At 26.6% G+C, this 19545-nt stretch overlaps 1 protein-coding gene across 1 annotated transcript; it reads right to left on the reverse strand.

Moving 5' to 3' along the window:
• Window positions 1-1558: 1558 nt before the first annotated feature.
• Window positions 1559-17463, reverse strand: LOC129961086 (superoxide dismutase [Mn]-like). Its single transcript, XM_056074908.1, has 4 exons — window positions 16861-17463; window positions 14492-14589; window positions 12237-12400; window positions 1559-4740 (listed from the first exon to the last, which is right to left on the reverse strand). Exons 1-4 carry the CDS (start codon window positions 17116-17118, stop codon window positions 4481-4483), a joined length of 780 nt encoding a protein of 259 aa, XP_055930883.1. The 5' UTR covers window positions 17119-17463; the 3' UTR covers window positions 1559-4480.
• Window positions 17464-19545: the final 2082 nt, after the last annotated feature.

A 19545-nucleotide genomic window follows, 5' to 3' on the forward strand; every position in this document is an offset into this window, starting at 1 on the left:
TTTATTTTTAAAAGTAAAAATTCACACATATGAGAAAAAAATAAAATACTAATGTAAAAACTTAAATTATTTTAATCCTTCAATGTTGCTTTAGATTAAGATACTTTTTTTTTTCTTTTTGAAATAAATGTGATGATGTGGGGAAAAAATTGATGCATGTAAAGGATTCTACTCTGCTAATATTTTAAGAGAAAAATATAATGCAGTTGTAAGTAAAAAAGTGGTTACAGTTAACCATACTTTTTATTTGTGGTTATTACACTTAATTATCTATAATCATAGATAAAAAGTACTTTTTTTTTTCTTTTTGAAATAAATGTGATGATGTGGGGAGAAAATTGATGCATGTAATGGATTCTACTCTGCTAATATTTTAAGAGAAAAGTATAAACGGGAGTAATGGGTACAAATAACAACGTAGAAATGACTTGTGAGATCTTTAATTAATGAAAAAAGCACAAAAGCAAAATTTCTATGTACAAAATTACGTAGTGTTAAATGTATGAACGGGTAGATCATTATTGAATAAAACACAAAAGTAGCTTCTTGTATGTGAATAATACAGCATCACAAGACTTTCACAAAATAAATTTTTCAAATGAAACAAAAGGTTTAAAATGCTTCGGTAAGTTAAATGTTCTTTTTAATACATTTTTTGATAATAAAAGATTAGTATAAAAATATTAAAAGTGATTTAGATTGTCGCTTAATGGAAATTTGCATATATATTATGCTATCCGTTTCAATAATTAAGGAATATTTGTGGAAATAAGCATCTGCCTTTTATTTTTCAGCTGTTTCAAAACAGTTTTTAATTTAAGATTATTTTATTAACATTAATAACCAAAATATCTTAAACAATAGGCCTTCAGAATATTATTTACCTTTCATTTTACTTGTAATTAAGTATGAAAATAAAAAAAAAATCATTTCGAATTTTTATGTAATTATGTTTTAGCTCTTCTAACAGTAAATTATATATATGATCATCAAAACGAATTTAGATAGCACACTTTTTAAAATGGACATACTTTGAAGTTGAATGACATATTTTCCTTGAATTTAGCTTTTACAGACTAAAAACAAGATCAAGCATCCAGATATATTTTGACCAACTGTACATATGTATATAATAAAAAATATAGGTAAATTAGGAAAAAATACTAATTGTAATACATGATGTGACATTTTGTTTCTAGAATGAAAAAAAAAACATTTAAGAAAGAATGTTAAAAAATTTTATAAAGAATGAAGAGAATCCTGTTGTTCTCAATATTTTCATCGTAATGAAAGATATTGTACATGAATATTTGGGCTTGAATTAATATCTGTGATTATTTGCTACATTATTGAGAGCATACATAAATTCATATCAAATGAAGGAGAGATGAAAGAAAGAAAAAGAAAGATTGGATATCAAGTTTTTAAAAATTGGATGGCAAAAAAGTATAATTATTGAATGCAAGTTTTTATGCACAGATCTAAAATAATTTGCTTGTTACAATTCTTCAAACTGACTGTATTTTTTAACAATTACGAAAAATTTATACATAACAAAGTTTTTATAATCATATATTTTATTGGAAATACACATTTATAGTATAAAATTAGCATATTAATGTGCATAAATCAATAATTTAATCAACATCCAATGAACATAATCATTTTAACAGTTCAGACTGTGCAATATAATGCAACAAGAGCAAACGACAAAGTGAAAATAAAATAACAAAGCTCAAAGAAAGTAATTAAAATTATGTACTTTTATTACAATGCTCAATCATTCAAAGTAGAGCATTTTTTAAGTGTATGAGATGAAAAAAATGACTTTCTTTAATATCACAGTCTAATTAATAAATATAGCATAAGTATGAGAGTAATAAATAATGAAAGCAATAAATACAATTAAATAATGTGTGAAATAAATAAAAATAATGCAACTTAACAAAGAATATTTAAAAAACCTTTTATAGGTTTGCCAAGAAAATACATATTATATATTCACAATTCGTTGATAAAAATATACATATTGGATGAAAGAATGGCCACTCAATTATCATATATCTCATTTTAGAATAATTATGCTTGGTTTAAAATAAAATTAGCAGTTTCAATGACAATATGTGCGCTGTAATTGTGGGGGTATTGTAACTTTTAAACCTAAACTGTGCTATTCAAAATAATTGCACAATTTACATTTCCACATTTTTTAAAATTTTCACTAATTTAGTTTTTAATAAATAAATAATTTATATATTTCTGACCTAGAATTTATTAACTGTTTAAAAATTTAAGTTCAGAATCATTTTTTCACTTATTTTTCAAACATTCTTTATCCTTACTAACAAAGATTTTTACTACTACTGTTAAACAACAAGATCTTGAAATATATGGATAAAATAAATACATGTGTAAAGAAGTTATTTTCAATTCTTTTAGAAGAAATTTGTGCTATAATTAAAATAAAATAAAAAATAGTTAAATAGTAATTATTAGTATTATCAAAAATTACTTAAAAATAAAATTCGCCTTTCTAATCAGGTTTATAGCAAAAAAAGATTAATAATTTTTATCTTGATATTATAGTACACATTCAATTATGTTTTATTTGTTGAAATTATTGCACCGGAAAGATAAAAATTGTTCAATCATTGTATTATATCTTATTAATCTACAAGTGTTCTATGAGTTTTAAATGGGAACAGACTTATTAAAATTCTTTAAAATTATATTCCTTTAAATTGTCAGGTTTTATTCGAAATTCGGACTTTTCGGAGGGCAAAACTTTAAAACAGTCTGAGAGAATGACACTGAGAGCACAAAATTTTTTAAAGCACATTTCAAATTTCTCAAAATTTATAAGAAAAATTATTTGCCTTAAAATTAAATCTACCAATTAAATATTTAAAATTAATTAAATTTTCCTGATTAACTGATCTTTCAATTTCTCAACTAATTCAAAATGTTTGGAAATTCCAGGAATATTTAATAAGCAAAGTAAGTAATTGCTTAGAATGTGCAAGTTTGGGAAAAAGGAGAGCTTTATAGCATTATTTTCAGGGTATTTTAATTTTGCGCTTTCATTTTATTTATATACGCCAAGTGCTGGAATTATTCTAATTAAAGTCGTTTAATAATATCGTTTAATTTTCAGAATATTACTTTTTTCTCTTGTCTTTAAATTTTCTTGCAAAACAGTGTGATTCAATTTCCTTCACTATTGACTGATTACCTCTCAAATTAACAAACTTCGCATCTTTGTGTTAGAGTATCTAGATGGGATTTTAAAAGTTCAGCACTTTTTCTTTCTTTTTTTAGATCTGGATAAAAATTATTTTTAAATTATGCAAGATACTGAAAATCAATTCTTTTGAATGAGAGTTGAAATTTAAAGTTTTACTATTTCTATTTGTCATAAGATTTGCAACTTAAAAATTGTTTTTATCGGGTAATTAAAATCAATACAGAATATCTGCTTTTAAAAGTTGGGGGGAAAGAGATGGGACAAACTTTAAATTGTAAATATCGTAATCTGGTCTAAGTTTAATGTGTATTTTTTTTAAATCAAAAAAGATATCTAACCAGAATAGCAAAGAAATTCACAGCAAAGGAACAGTACGATTAACAGTGCAGAAGTAAAGTTTAAGTTCATGGCCGTTAGATAATGCTCATATTTACTGCACAATATAAAAAGATATAATATCAAAGTGTTTGCAGAAAGGAACTGCAAAAAAACAGACCCTTCTTGAATTTTACCTATCTAAAGACATTCTTAATAACAAGTTTTATTGATTGAACTCTATTCAAACCGTCAGAAAAAAAATTGTATCACACAGTCAATGATAGATACTAATATTTCGTGCAAGACTAAAGAAAATTGTAACTGTAATTATACACTGAAAAAACCTTGATTTTGTATTTTCTTACTGCCTATAGACGAGTCAATCCTGCTAATTTGCTCACCACTGCATGAAACTTAAACTACTATTATTTTACAATATAATTTTTTAAGCCCAAGTATTTTAAAGAGATACACAACTTCCCTTTCATGATACATCATGATAATTAGTATCGCTGATAATTATATTGGAAGAATAATAATAGTAGTAGTAATAATAGTAAACAGTTCATAAAACTGTATTTGCTAAAGGAAAAACTTGTGTCTCAAATTTACTTCTAAGATAAGAGTGAAAACAGCATTCTGAGTGAAATCTGTCTTCAAAGTGGAAAGAGCTAGAGAAATAAATTAAAAAAGAAATGCTGATCATAAATAGCATAAGAGGAATATATTATGCCATGTTATTAGATCTAGAGTAAAAATAAGGTGGGTACATTCTTAAATAAACTAATGGAATGACTATAATAAATAAGCATGCAATGCTCACACAGAAAGAATAAATTGTTCATGTTACAGTTTCAAATTTTTAACTGTATTCATTTCTATTCTTGTAATATAATAAATCTAATTATAATTTCCCTTTCATAATTCGTCATGCAATTTCAGTCCAGTCCACCATTCTGCTAAATTATTAACTTGTTGCCAATCAACAAGGTACCACCAGTTTTCAATATACTTTGATTTTTGATTATGAAGTTTCATTATGTAAGCATGTTCCCATATATCTATACCAAGAATAGGTAAAAGATTGTAGCTTAATGGAGAATTTTCATTATCAGTAGCCATTATCACTAAATCATCAAAACCCTGAGAGCTATGATTTCTGCACAGCCATACAAAACCTGAAAGAGAAAAATTCTTTTATTATACGTAGAAAAACACATGGAATACAAAAGAAATTAATATCAAGGCTCTAAAAATTGTTGACCTAATGATGCATTTTACACACATATATTTAAATAGATCATACTATTAAGGTGTACGTACACACCAGAAGATTTTTTTTTAACTTTAAAAATACAGTTATTTTACAGTAGGTCATAAATATATTTTTAAACTCATTTTAGTGAGAAAAAGCTATATTACACTAATTATTAATTAATTAAATAATATTTAATGAACTAATTAGCATATTTTTTGAAACATGATATCTTAAATTCTAATTTGTACAGACACACAATTTTAGTTGAAAATTATGACTAATATTAGTCTTTATGGTGTCTGCCTCAATCAAGTTATAAAAATATATAGTTTTTTTTAACAATTTTTTCATCAACGATGAATAGAAAAAGCGAGATTTTTTCTGTAATTTTAACATTTAAATAGCTATTAAAAATTTATTTATATAAATATAATTTTGATTGAGGCACAAAACATCCACTGTTTCATACAGATTATTTTTATATATAAATAATTGTATTTGGTTAATTTATTGTTGAGTTATGATTGTTTGAAAGAAGCAACATAGTGGGAAAATATCATTCTCCATAAAATGAGTTTAAAAAACACCGAAAAGGGAGATTTTAGTGAAAGTACCCCAAGAAAAATAATTATAACTCGAGAAATATTTCGAATACTGACAACATCTTAGTATCGTTTGAAGGCTAAAGAATCGGCGAGCATTTTGAAGTAATAAAAAAATATTCGATATTTTGAACGATTTTCGAAGTTTGAAGTGCGTACATATACCTTAATGATAAGAGTTCGTTACCACAACATCTACATACACAAAATTCATTTAAATTCTTTAAAAAATGAGCTGCATATGCACTAAAAAGATCAATGCATACTCAACAGAATTTATTCTATAGTTAATAGTAGTGAGTTTTGATGCATAAATTTTAAATTTAGAAACAGGAATTCCAAATATCTGAATTTAGAATTGTAAAAGTTATCTAAGAAAATCCATTATCATATAATATTAATTTTGAATTCTTTAGAGACAAATTCTATTTCAAAATGATAACCAGCTGTTAAAAAAAAAAAAAAAAAAAAAAAAAAAACTCAATAAATCCTAAATTAAATAAATAACTGATTAAAACACGTGTATAACATATTAGATGAATATTAGATATAAGGACTTCATTTCAGAAGTACTAAATATAAAAAATACAAAAACATAATAAATACTTAGCCGCTTTCAATTAAACATAAAAAACAATGCTATTCATTGGCATTAAGATAAATCACAAGCATTTCCAGAGAAAGATTTTGTCTCAAGATGTTTCAAACATATATTTAAAACTAGTATGAAATTGACACAAACTGACTTTAAAAATAAATAAATAAACGATGAAGAATAAAAAGTAAGGGAATGTAGCTTTTAGTGTTAAAGTTTCATTTCATAGAAATGAAACTATAACACTAAAATACACATATATTCATTACATAGAAACATTAGAAATTCTTTTATAAAAAACGTGAAATTTTGAAAAATAAAAAAGAAATAAACGTAAAAATGAAAAAGCAATCAATTTAATTACTTTTACAAATTATAACTTTTTCAGTGAAAAAAGATGCAACATAAATCTTATTTTTACAGTTTAAAACTCATGATTTCAATGATTTGAAAGAAATTTTATTTTATTTTAATGAAGCTCCTATTCTCTGACGTTTCTTTACGAAAAAAACTGATTACTAGTAAGACTAAAGTTGCAAGAATACGCTGAATGATAACGCTGTTAATCCTTTATATCTCAAATTATTAAGAATTCTTTACAGTCCCTTAATGCTGAATTATTTCTGAAAACTTTAAATACATCTAAAGCAAATTTAAACTAGACCGTTATATCATCAACCTCATAATCTGATTGAAGGATAGATTTTACTATGATTTTTCTTCTATGTGTATGCTGAAATTTTCTAAACAGAAATCTTTCATTTCATATACAAAAATACATCTTTCATCGAAATTTCGACTTATATGTTCATTTAATTACATAATTAGAAAATCTTTAAAAGATAGGAACAACAGGAACTTTAAAAAACAGAAGAAACAATATGTTAATACATACTAACTTGTATGATTTCCATTTGAATATTTTCCAGTTATTCAAAGCAAATAAAATATATTAAAAATTAATTTTGGTCTTTTTGGCAATGTTTGGATTATAAGTTTTAATTACTCTCAAGCTATTGATAATTATAGATAGTATGTATACAGATTTTAAAAATAAAACATAACATCTTTTCAAAGAGTTTTTTTTTTTTTTTTTAACTTTTTAAGGAGGTTTTTAAAGAGAGATAAAACTACAGACAACAATATACATTTCATTTAAAGACAAGAATGAAAATTTTAAAAACAATAAGATGATAAATTCTTTAGTATTTAACTAAAGATAGTCTGATTAAGAATTAATAACTCTTATTAAAGAAGTTTAATAATTCTCTTTTACCATGTTAAAAATAACTCAAAACATTAAATCAGAATATTAATAAATTTTCTTCAAAGGACGAGTGTGTAGCATACACGAAGAATAATGTCTGTGCTGCATTGTAAACAGGATCTGTGCTAGTAAAAATTCAGAAAAAATAGCCTTATAGAGCAAAAAATCAATTTAAAAAATCGCGTTCAAAGTGTCAAACATGTCCAAGAAAAATTAATCTCTGATTTTATGTGAATTTATGGGATTTTTTGAAGCTATTTAAAATTTCATCCAATATTTTTTTAAACATTAAGCAAACAATATTAAAGAGATTTTTCTAATGTGTAAACACACACATTAAAAAATTAAAATTTATTTTCGCGAAGAAAATCAAAGCAATTATATTTTATTTTGCCTTATATCTTTAAAATTCAGAAAGGGCAATTTTTCATTCTTAACTAATGCAATTATTTTTTAAACTTAGATAATTAATGAAGATTTAAAACTATGCCATTGTCATTATGTATTATGCTGAAGCTATCAATGCATATAAGAGCAGAATACAAATTTTATAAGAGCAGAATACAAATTTTAGCAAGTTTTATTTTCTAGGAATAAAAGCTATTTATTTTTAACCTTATTTTAAAAGCATATTGTTATTAAAATCAATAAACCAAAAGATGGGTAGAGATGGGTATTTTAATATGTGTAGAAAGAAGTAAACACACTTTGTAGGTTCACATTTGTAAGCTTTCCTTTTCAAGATGAAATTTCTAAGATCAAGGTAACTTTACACCATAAGTTGATATATATCAAAGACTAAAAAAGATAAGCTAAAAGTTAATATTAAGCAAATTTAACATTTTGTTAACTATCTTGATCTATAAAATCCATATAATTGATGATATTGATTACAAAATGTACCTCATACAAGTACGAATGAATGCAAAACATTTCATAAAAAAGACGCACAGTATGTAATATATTTTTGCAAATTAAGAAAATTTCAATATTTTTTTAAAAACTTGAATAATATTCTAAATGATATAAGAGAATTTCGGTTACAGTTGAAAGGTTTAATCAGATGACAAATAACTTTGCATACAGAATTTTCAGAGAGGTTATTCAGACTAGACATGTAGCTTATATAAATAAAAGAAAAACACAGCTGTTGAAATTCTTACATCAGGTAGAAATATTTTCATCAATGAAACACATAACCAAAAATGGAAATGCAGCAAAGGGTTGTTACATTCCTCCAATTTTTTCTAATCAGCATTTAAACCAGATCTATCATCAAATTATGAAGAAACAATCGAATGTAATATTTTATTATGGACATCAATGGAAAACTTCAGTAAAAAATATGATTGTAGTATTAAGAAAAAGAATGTGAACTGATTTACTTGCCTACACTTACCTTATTTTGTTCTGAAAATGGAATTTTTTCAGCATATTTTATCAGCATTTGCTTAAAAATATATTTATTTACTAAACGAAAAATTTTTTTAAAAATGGTGATTTAAAAAAATCGGTAAAATTATGTTTGTAGCTAGGCTAAAATGTTAATTCTAATACATGAGAAATTAATATTAGTCGAAATTGACATTTTCCTCAAAGACACAAAAAAAGATTATCCTTCTATTGATGAGCAAGTAGCTCATATAGCAATTTTGGCTGCTCGTAAAATCTCTAGAGATCGACATAAAAGATCAGATTGCATAATATATGCGATTAATCGGCAAAATAAATCATGATAATGATAAGCAATTTTATGTGCACCAACTTGCAAATTCATAATCATACATGGAAGCATATGAGAATTAAAATACATTAGGCTATAATTTTTTTAATGTAATATGTGAGTTTTATCGTACACATACATAATTTTCCATAAACAAATTCTTTTTAATTGTTTATAGACTAAAACAATTTTTTGAATCTTTTGTATTTAAAATACACGACACATCAAATGAAAAAGAAAAAGCGAGAAGAAATTTCAATTATTTAACAAGAGTTCGATAATAATAGAGCTAATCAGACAACACTTATTCAATATGGCAAATTATAAACATAATGAAAATGACGAGCATCAAGAAAACTAAATTTAAATTCTACAATTTTGCAAAATATATGTTCGGAGAATATAGCGGTAGGTAGCTACTCCAAAACTATTTCTAACATTTTACGATTATTTTACATAAAAGAGTATTTAATGTCGCTTTGATGCTTTCTCTTCATGTGCTCATGACGATTTTTCAAAAAAATAGAAGTTTTTTAATGATTGAAATTTTTCAAAAACATTTCCCATTCACGCAAATTTAAATAATTGTTCAAATGAACCCGAAAAAATAATGGTAGAATCTCATTCAACATTTTTTTCAGGAGAATTAGAATCATCACATGTTGAATTACAAATGCTTCTCGTTGTTTGACTATTGAAGTTGTTTTAAACTAACATTTAAATTAAAAAATACTTTAATTTCTGCTTTTAAAATTTGTTCCTCGTCTTCCTCACATCGCCTTTATTTTCAACATCTTGTGATGATCAATTAGTGCACTGAAGTTGATTTTCAAAGCAGTAATTGACATGTTATTAATGATTAAACAACAAATATAATTGTCGGAAAAACATGGGCAATAAATGTTTGGATTCATTAATATTAGTCTTTACTTCAAAATACAGTAAAATCTAGTTTAACCAGCGATCACATAAGGTCAAAACAAAATGTAAAACATATGGCTCCTTAAACGAGCGATGCTTTAGAGAAGGAATAACGAAGTTAAATCAAAACGCCACAAGAAGAATCCTGTCTGTATCTCAGCTAGACTGGACCAGCAGACCATTCAAAGCTTTAAAAAGCTCTACATTAAAGCATTTACCAAACGTTGTTTTGAGGTAACTGGAGGAACTTCTGTTTCTCAGAGAGCATTCAAAAGACAGTTTTCACATCGTTACATACTTTAAAATTGACAAAGCATGGGAGAGGGATTCAGAGATAATCATTATTTCTGCATGGAAGAAGCTTTGGTCAAACAATTTTGTCAAACGCGACTGCAAAGGGTTTGGCAAGTGACTATGGAGCCTGTTATCTACGAGATTGTGTATTTGGACAAGATTACAGCACTAGGGGTAAACAGTAACGATTTTGATGAGCTAGTGGAATAGCAAAGTTAGGAAGTGACAACTAAAAAACTTATGAAGCTCATTCTTTGTCATAATAAGAAAATTTGGATGAGATTTCTAAAGGAGAGGAGGAGATAACAGCCTCAGCAGTGTAGCAACCTTCCAAAGAAAAAAAATAGAGATGCTGGAGGCATAGAAAATTTCTGCATCGTATACGGAGAAGCATTGCCTTAATAAGACAAATTTATTTAACGATAATGTCATGTATCGATGACAAATTTCAAACATATGGAAAAGAAAATAACTTTCTTTCAATACATTATAAATAATATTATTATAAACATGCATTATAAATAATATTATTATAAATCTATTTGAGTATTTTTATCGAAATGGAAGGCATTATTCTATTTTACTCCGCTTCCAATGGAAAAATTGTTTCGTTTAACGTGTTAAGTATTACGGCAAATAAGATTCGGTAACAGATTATGCTCACTAAATACTGGATAAATTTGGTATGCAAATTATAAAAGCAATAGTTTCAAATAAAGCTGTGTAGAGTAGAAGCTTCATTTTTAAAAGAACATTTAATATGATTTATTATTATTTAAAAAGTATATTTAATTAATTGACTTATTTTAAATTAATTTCTTTTCATAAAATGCTAATCATTTTTATATTTTTAAATTTTTCTGAATACTTCTTAAGCTATTCGTTTGACCCATCTAATTTTTCTGTAAGGTTTTTTTTTTTTTTCTAGTACAGGTAATCATAAAATAACTGTCTCTGTTTGGAGGTATTTGAAAATTAATAAACTAATGAAACCAAATTTCATATACACGCTATTAGCGATATAAGGGAATGAATTCGGCAAGGAAAAAAAAAGTTACTGAAACTCGCCCAACAAGAAAGATTAGGCACTGCTGTTACATATTTACAGGAAAATTCGCACAACCTAAGTGGAGCTAATATTCACTCAGCAGTTCTTTGACTGACTGTTAATTTGTGTTTAACACACGTTATATATCATCTGAGCATGCTTTGAACATTAAGATGTTTTACAATTTTTTTTTTGAGAAAGTACAAGGATATGGAGGTTCATTATGCAACTTAGAGGGCTTCCTAACATATGTAAAGGTCCGCTGTCTGCTACAGCATTGAGAACTATGATTTTATGAGCAAGATAGCCAGCAGAGAACAAAAAGCAGTATCAGTTCATACAATAACAGAAGTTGCTATAAACATTTACAGAGACTGTTTATGAGCTGTAATAAAGAACATCCTTCAACAGATACAATATTTTAAACACAGGAAAGATTAGTACATTGAAAATGTGGCACACGCTCCAGCATACTCAACGTAAAGTTACAATCTATATGTATCTCTATGTTTATTTTTTATTACCTAAAGATTAATAAAATTTTGCAATAATCCAGTTTCCATTATGTTCCTAATAATTACTGAATCTTTTTTGGTTCCTATACAGCCAAAATTTCTCCCACTGATGATTTTTTTTTTCGTACAGACTTCATTTTTCCATGCTCGTTAATGTAATTTAGTTTCACTCACTTTCTTATGCTTAGCTGCAGATGCTTCTAAACAATAAATTTTTTTGTCACCATCCTGTATATAATACTGCAATAAATCTCGTAATCTAATTCTGCCTTCCAGTTTTCAAAGGTAAATAAAATTTCGCCGAAAATATTATGCACCATAAAAAAAAACAGTTTAAAAAAATCAGCAAGAACAACCACAGAGTTGGTATTTTGTGTACTTCACACATCCCATAAAAGAGACACTCCTGAAGATAGTAATTAATAATAAAAGAAAAAAGTAGAATACATACCAGAACCAAAGTGATTCGAGGCCACATCAGTGAATGTTGCTTTGAATTCTAGAAAGGATCCAAACTTGGTATTTATTTTATCTGCTAGATGCCCAACAGGTAATCTGTGCTCTCCTTGAGGATTTGGAGAAATTGTAGCCCAGTAAAGATTGTGGTTTAACAATCTAATTTCAAAAAAAGAAAAAATTATTACCAAGTTTCTTATAATCAGAAGTTAATTTTGTTATTCCAAACATTTGCACTAATAGCTACAGTCAGTGAAATATTTATAATAGAGAAACATCAGGATGCTAAATATGTTCCAATAGTTATAGTTTGAAATTCTGCATTTCATAAGGAAAGAGGCTGCAGCTCAAGATAAGTTTGTTAATACTTTTAAATAAACATTTTATGAAATACAATGCAGACTTCCAATATTAGCAATTTAAATTATAAATCATGTAATCAAGATTATTGTTAAATAAAATAAAGAAACCTTATACACATGAAAATATGGTTGAAATTTAAAAATAAAACTATGTAAATACTTAAAAGAAATCAGAATTGTAAAATTTTGGCGAGATATAGCATTAGAAAAATAATTTATTTTTTATTATTCAATATTTTTTAAAAATAATTTATTTTTCTATTAGGAAAAAAGATAGCTTCATGGATTAAAGAAATACCTCAAATTTGCTTTTAGATATGAATCTTTGAGAACAATTATTTAAACAAAAATTGCTTTTTAAAACTGACATAATAAAAATTCAACTTGCCTGCAGCATGATTATAAAAGAATCTGACACAACCAATTGAATACAATTTTTAATTCATTTCTATCATATTTAATTGCTGTTAATAAATAAAATTTTATAATTTTAGTTGGAAAGTTACGTTTAGTAACGTGTATTTAAATTTATTAATTAATTATTATGATTTAATTGTGTTTACATGTTTTGAAACACTTATACAAAATAAAATGATTATATGAATTGCATATACACATACAATAATTTGTTTTCTGCAAAGCTGTTAATTTTTAATTAAATCTCAACTGACTTTTTAAACTGTTTTTACTATCTAATAAGAATGTTGGCCAGGTTTAAACTTAATACTAAGTCTTTTAATAGGCTAAATAATGAAATTAGATTTAAATATAATTATATCTCAGCAGGAATTCTCTCTATTTGTAGTAATTTTTTGCTTTATTTTGACTATTTTTTTACTGCAAAAAAAAAAAAAAATAATAATAATAATAAATTTCAATAATCAACTATATTAATATTTTCAGAAAACAAAAAAAAAAAAAAAGAAATCAATTAATTTGTTTCAGGGAAGAAAAACTATTCCATTTTAAAGTTAACTTGAATTTAATATATTAGATAAAAATTAATGACTTATTATAGTGGCCAAGGGCATAATGGAGCAAAAATATAGTTCCAGCACCACATATTACTATATTTTTTCTAAAAGGAATAAAAAGCAAAAAGTTGTACAGTACCTCCTAGAAATAGCACTATCTTTATCTTAACCTTATTCTAGAAAATGTGATTGGTATCTCGAATAAATATAAGTAACAAGCCACTGGCAAGTGGTGGTATTCAAATGCATTCCTTACATTTAAATTCAGAAACTAAAGCATACCTTAAAGAACTTTAGCTATATAAACTTCTAGTGGATCTCATTTTACTTCAAATGGTACTATTTGTTTCAATATCTAATGAATGCATTCTTTAATTATAGCATTATTTATTTATTTATTTTCGCCTTTACAAGTTAAATTCTGCAAAATTTATATACATTATAAGCCTGTTTAGTGTGTAATATAACAATGTTTATTGAAATTTCTGAAATGTAAAACTTTTTATTAAAATATAAATTTTAAAGCATGATTCATATTTAACAAAGAATATACAGAAAATATGCTTTATATAGAAAACTAAGCATAAATAATTTTCACACTTCCTTAATATTTTTTTTACGCTGTGGATTTTAAAGCATATTTGCAAAAGGTTGCAGCAAGCTTTAAGTCACTAAAAAAATATTTGGAAGAAAGAAATAGATGAGATATTTTCTTTAATGTAAATATTTTAATAACAATTATGAGATATTTTCTTCACTGCAAAAATGTTTCATTCATAAAAACATACAGTTCAATACTTTTATTCTATTAATACTTCCAAAACTCAACTAAATATTTGCACCATCATGCAAAAAACATATACATAAGTAAAAATCCTTAAAGAAAACAGAATATATAAATGAAATGTGCATACCCACTACCATAATTTTTTAGATCTGTTCTATAAGAGAATGGTATATGAGATAAATTTCTTAATATATCAATGATTGACATCCTTGAAGCATGCTTCCCCTAAAAAAAATATTAAAACATATTTCAAATGAAACCATACAATGAAAATCAAGCATACAAATGAAAATTTTACATTAGAATATTTGCCGTATCCATGTAAATTACGCACAACATATTAGCTAAACTGAATATATATATATATTATAAATTTTTTCAAAGTTTTCAACTAAGTTAAGAATAACCACTAATCATTATCACTTAACAGGTGAAAAATGTTTGAAAAGAAGCAGACATTTTTATCTAAATAACAGAGATTAATTTTCATTTCAACAACACATAAATGACAAAAACAAGTATTTTAAGAGATAAAATAGCTAGAAAAATCAAAAGGTCAGATACATGGTAAGATATGAAAAATGTCTGACATAGAAATATTTTAATTGATACAGCATTGTCTTACATGTTTTATCAACATTAATTGAAAGAGCATTCGGTTTTGCACGTTCTGTCAATATTAATTTATAGTCCATTCGGTTCTGAAGAGACACCATGAGGAATTGCAACAACTCTTTCAAATCCCGGAAAGATGAGATAGCAAACTTTTGTTAGAACTTCAAAATTTCTCAAAAACCAGAGTAAATAATGCTTCTTCTTCTTGCCTCCAAGACTTACACATAAATATATTTGCCTGTTCAGATGCTAAATGCTTAAAATCTTTCTTGTGATTATATAAAAGCTACCGAGTTTGTTTCCTTCATGAACCTCTTAAGAATGCTGAATCAGTAGTTTAGTCTTATAATGTATTAATGTATGCTATTTAAATGGGGTTGTCTTTTCAGCTCCATTTTTTCTGTTAACTAGATGTTTTAATTTTTTTAATAACATCTGCAGAGTGATCTTGAATGTCAAATAAACAAAGATCATCTGACATAGAAATTCCTAATTTGAAGATACTGAATAATGAAATTAAAAGCAAGTTTATTTGGAATTCTGATTCTTTTTTCCCAATTAAGAAAGCATCATCTTACATCACACACATGTGTATGTGTGTGTGTGTGTGTGTGTGTGTGTGTGTTACCACTGTTCATTGGTAGCTTTCAATCCTCAGTCACAAAATTAAAACTCAAGTAACAAGTTATTGTAGCATCATGAAAAGGCAGGAAATTAAAAATTGTAATACACAATTTTTTTTTTTTTATTCAGGAGAAAAAGCAAAGATTTTTTTTTAGTTTAATTTTAAAATTTTATGTTTCATTTAACAAATTTCTACAATTATACTTAATGTATGCCTTAAATATACCAATTTGATTTAAATATTTCCTTCACAGATTTAAAACAAGTATTTTACATAGATACACATTTATTTACAAAAATTATTGAACAACACAGTTGTTAAGCAAAAGTTTTGCTTAAGTGCAGAAAAATAATAAGAGAGTTTAAAATAAATATCACCTTAAATAGGAGTAATATTTAATTTATAATGAGGCTTCCTTCCCTCTCAATAATAGAGAACTTGCAGATATGTCTATTAATCAGAAATGACAAATTCTAAAACTATAGATAGAGACTAATTTCAGTTATTAGCATATCATCTCCTCATAAATAAAGAGTTACATAAATCAACGATACACAGAAATTACTTAATTCCTCATTTAACATTTAATTCAAATTGTTAAACACTTTTTTGCTTAAAATTTTATTTTAAATAAATTTGAATTCATTCAAATATAAAACACTTTTAGGCATAGTATTAAAATAGAAATTTCCCTCAGTAAGCAATGTTAAAAATGCTTAAAATATGGATATTTTGGTTAGATGGTCAGGCATTATGTTTATTTTTAAGTAAATGTGCAAAGCACAGCGAAATATTTTAATATGAAACGGACAAACCTATAAGCAATCATGTATCAGTTTAATCGAAAACAATAATCCCCAGCTCTATGAAGAAGGGGCTGAAAATTATTACTAAATGTATCAGTATTTCAACACAGATTCTCCTTATTAATGTGATTAAGACACAAAAAGTATCCTCAAGGGAAGAGCAAATAATCCAGTTCATCAAAGAAGATAACATATATTAAATCAAATGTATCATTCGAATTACAGAAACTATTGTTTTAAATAAGTTGCAGAATGTTTTTTTATATTTCTATAATATAATCTATAAAATTAAATACTTTTTAAAACTGTATTGTATGTAAATATCCCTTGACTGTTTTCTATATCAACATATTCAGTAATAATTGTGTAAAAGATTTAAGAGAAAGAACATTAAATTATTAAATAAAATTTCGCATCACGATATTCAATGAAAAATAATAGGCATACTACCTTGACATTATTTCTACGCCATCGCTTTAATATTGAGTTAACTTCTTGGATATAGAAACCATGGTACTCAAAATAATGCATTTTTGCTGTTCCTTCGTCCATATAAGGTTCAAGTTCATCAAATGTGTATAAAAGTGGCGGCAGTTCATATTCAAGAGCTGGCCGTTCTAAGCCATAAAACGCAGGTGCAATTTCGCTGCCTTTTCCAAAAGTAACAAATAACTGAAGAATAATTAGATTTATAAAACTGATCATCATTTTTATATAAAATAAAAACAAATTTGTATAGGACTGTATAACTATAACGTCTATTTAAAATCACACAAAAGTTGATTTTGGCTTAAAAATTCGAATAAACAATTTTCTTTAAAAAGTTATACAAAGAGAGTTGCACTGGAAAGAGAACTTTTTATAACTTTCATCTTCGTCATGAAATTAAATCAATGTATAGCAACAAAGGTTGTTATTCCCTGTTTACAAAAGTATACAATAAATCAATTCATCGCAAAACACACATAAAAGAAATCACAATGATTAGAAAACGTCAATCCATTTTCTTTTCGCCATCCCGGCTAGCATGTTAGTAAACAAACTTAACATTTGTTTTTTTCTGTCAAACCAGAAGGCAGCCCAATCATGTGACCTACTGGCAGAGCTCTCTTCTTTCTTTGATCACACTAGAGCTGTTATTCAGGCTCTGTCATTTATCGTTGTCCAAAAGCAGGGGTAGCTCTTGTATAAGCAATGAGGAACTGCAACACTTCCACTATTTCCATGTATAAATATGACCCTTAATGCATTTAATTTTATACGTGATATCACCATTCTAATATAATTATTTTTAGAACTATAAATTAACAAAATAAAAGTAATGACAGAAATTAAATCAGAATATTTATCTGGAACATTTTCAGAGAAGTGGTGCAATGAAGCCGCTAATAGGAAAGGTTGGATGTGACATCGAAAACCACTCTACGGTGTCCGTAGAAAGAATAAAGTCGTATTCAAAAAATGAAATAAAAGAAGTCTTGGTGCTAGCGTGGGACTAACCAAAAAAATTTTTTTTTCTTCTATATCTGAGCAGAGATCTATTCTATACAATCTAAAGCTATGAGTTATGTCGGGAATAATTTAAATTAACTTAGCCGTTTAATTAAGATATCATTCAGACAGTTCATCGCTTTCTCTAGCCGATGGAATAAAAACTTTTTTTTTTTAATTTTTGAAGTTCGTCAATTTTATTACTAGCCTATGAAGTAAATAATATCCAGTTTTTATTTTCTCAGTGAGCACTTTTTCAATTAATTTTGTTCTAGTATATTATTATACCTTGCAGTACGTTTACCAAGTTTTTGTTGCTATAGATTTAAATGATAAAGATCCTTCAACTTACCATCAGGAAGAATAACTGAATGTTTTCGAATCTGTTTAATATTTTCTGAAAGTATGAATTTCTTTTTAGAATTATTTCCTGGATAGTAGGGCCGCGGTGGCCTGCTGGTAAGGTCTCGGCTTCATGACCCGATTCCACCGAAGAACTGTCGTGTAAGGGGGGTCTGTTGCACGTAAAATCCGTCATGACCAAACGTCCTCCAGTTGGTGTGGAGAGAGGGGTGCCAGCTCAGGTGTCGTCCTCGTCATCTGACCGCGGTTCAAAAATACGAGGTCCGCCCCAAAATAGCCCTAGTGTTGCTTCAAATGGGACGTTAATATAACCAACCAAACCAACCATTGATGGATAGTACGAACATTGTCAAATTCCCTCAGTTTATCCTCATCAAAATTCATAGAATGCAATTAACAATACCAAATTAGACATATTATTATACTTGTTCGTTTTAATAACTTACGTTTTGGAAACAACTCAGTTATCAAACATATTATTTTGCATCCATCAAAGTGTCAGTTGGTTTCGGCTCCCATAAAATTCTTGAATTCAGTTTCATTAAGTTGCACTACATGCTTATATCAAATTATAGAGTATAAAATTCCTTACATTTTAAAGCTTTTATTTTTCTTCAAGTTTTAATATTTTTGCAAATATGGGTTCTAAACTATTTTTTCGTTTTCAGTAATTTGCGACTCCGTATATCATCAAATCCGCATGTTACCAGCATGAAAAAAAAAAACTTTTAAGAATGTGCTTTTATTTAAAAAGTTCATAGTTGAAACATCATTTGTTATTTTTTATTAATTTTTTACTGTTCCCAACAGCTCTCCGACTCTATATTTTTGCGATTTTCCCCTACAAAACGTCGTTTGGGACCCCATGCTGTATGGTGATTCTTTACCCTGCTGATGCCTACTATCACCCCTCTGAATTTTTCGGTCGAATTCGGCAACACCCAGTAAATATGATATTTTGCATTACTAGTTTAATTTATAATCTGCTTTAAATATCGCTTTGGAGTAAACATTCAAAAATTTTAATTTGTACATCATAAAAAACAATGAAATACATAATTAGCTGACATCAAAGTATAGGTATCATCAAACTAACAATTATTTAATTACAAGGATATTTGACTCATGGATTCAGCAATTTATTTAAAATAGTTTCAAAAATGAAATCTTGCTCTTATTGCATTTTAAAATAATTACTTTTTTTCATAATCTCTACCCCTTTTTACGGCCAAGATGTCAAACTGAAATGCTAGCTCAAACAAAATAAATAGTCTGAGTTTA

Source organism: Argiope bruennichi, chromosome X2, assembly GCF_947563725.1.
Source record: "Argiope bruennichi chromosome X2, qqArgBrue1.1, whole genome shotgun sequence".
In the NCBI taxonomy this organism is placed as follows: Eukaryota; Metazoa; Arthropoda; class Arachnida; order Araneae; family Araneidae; genus Argiope; species Argiope bruennichi.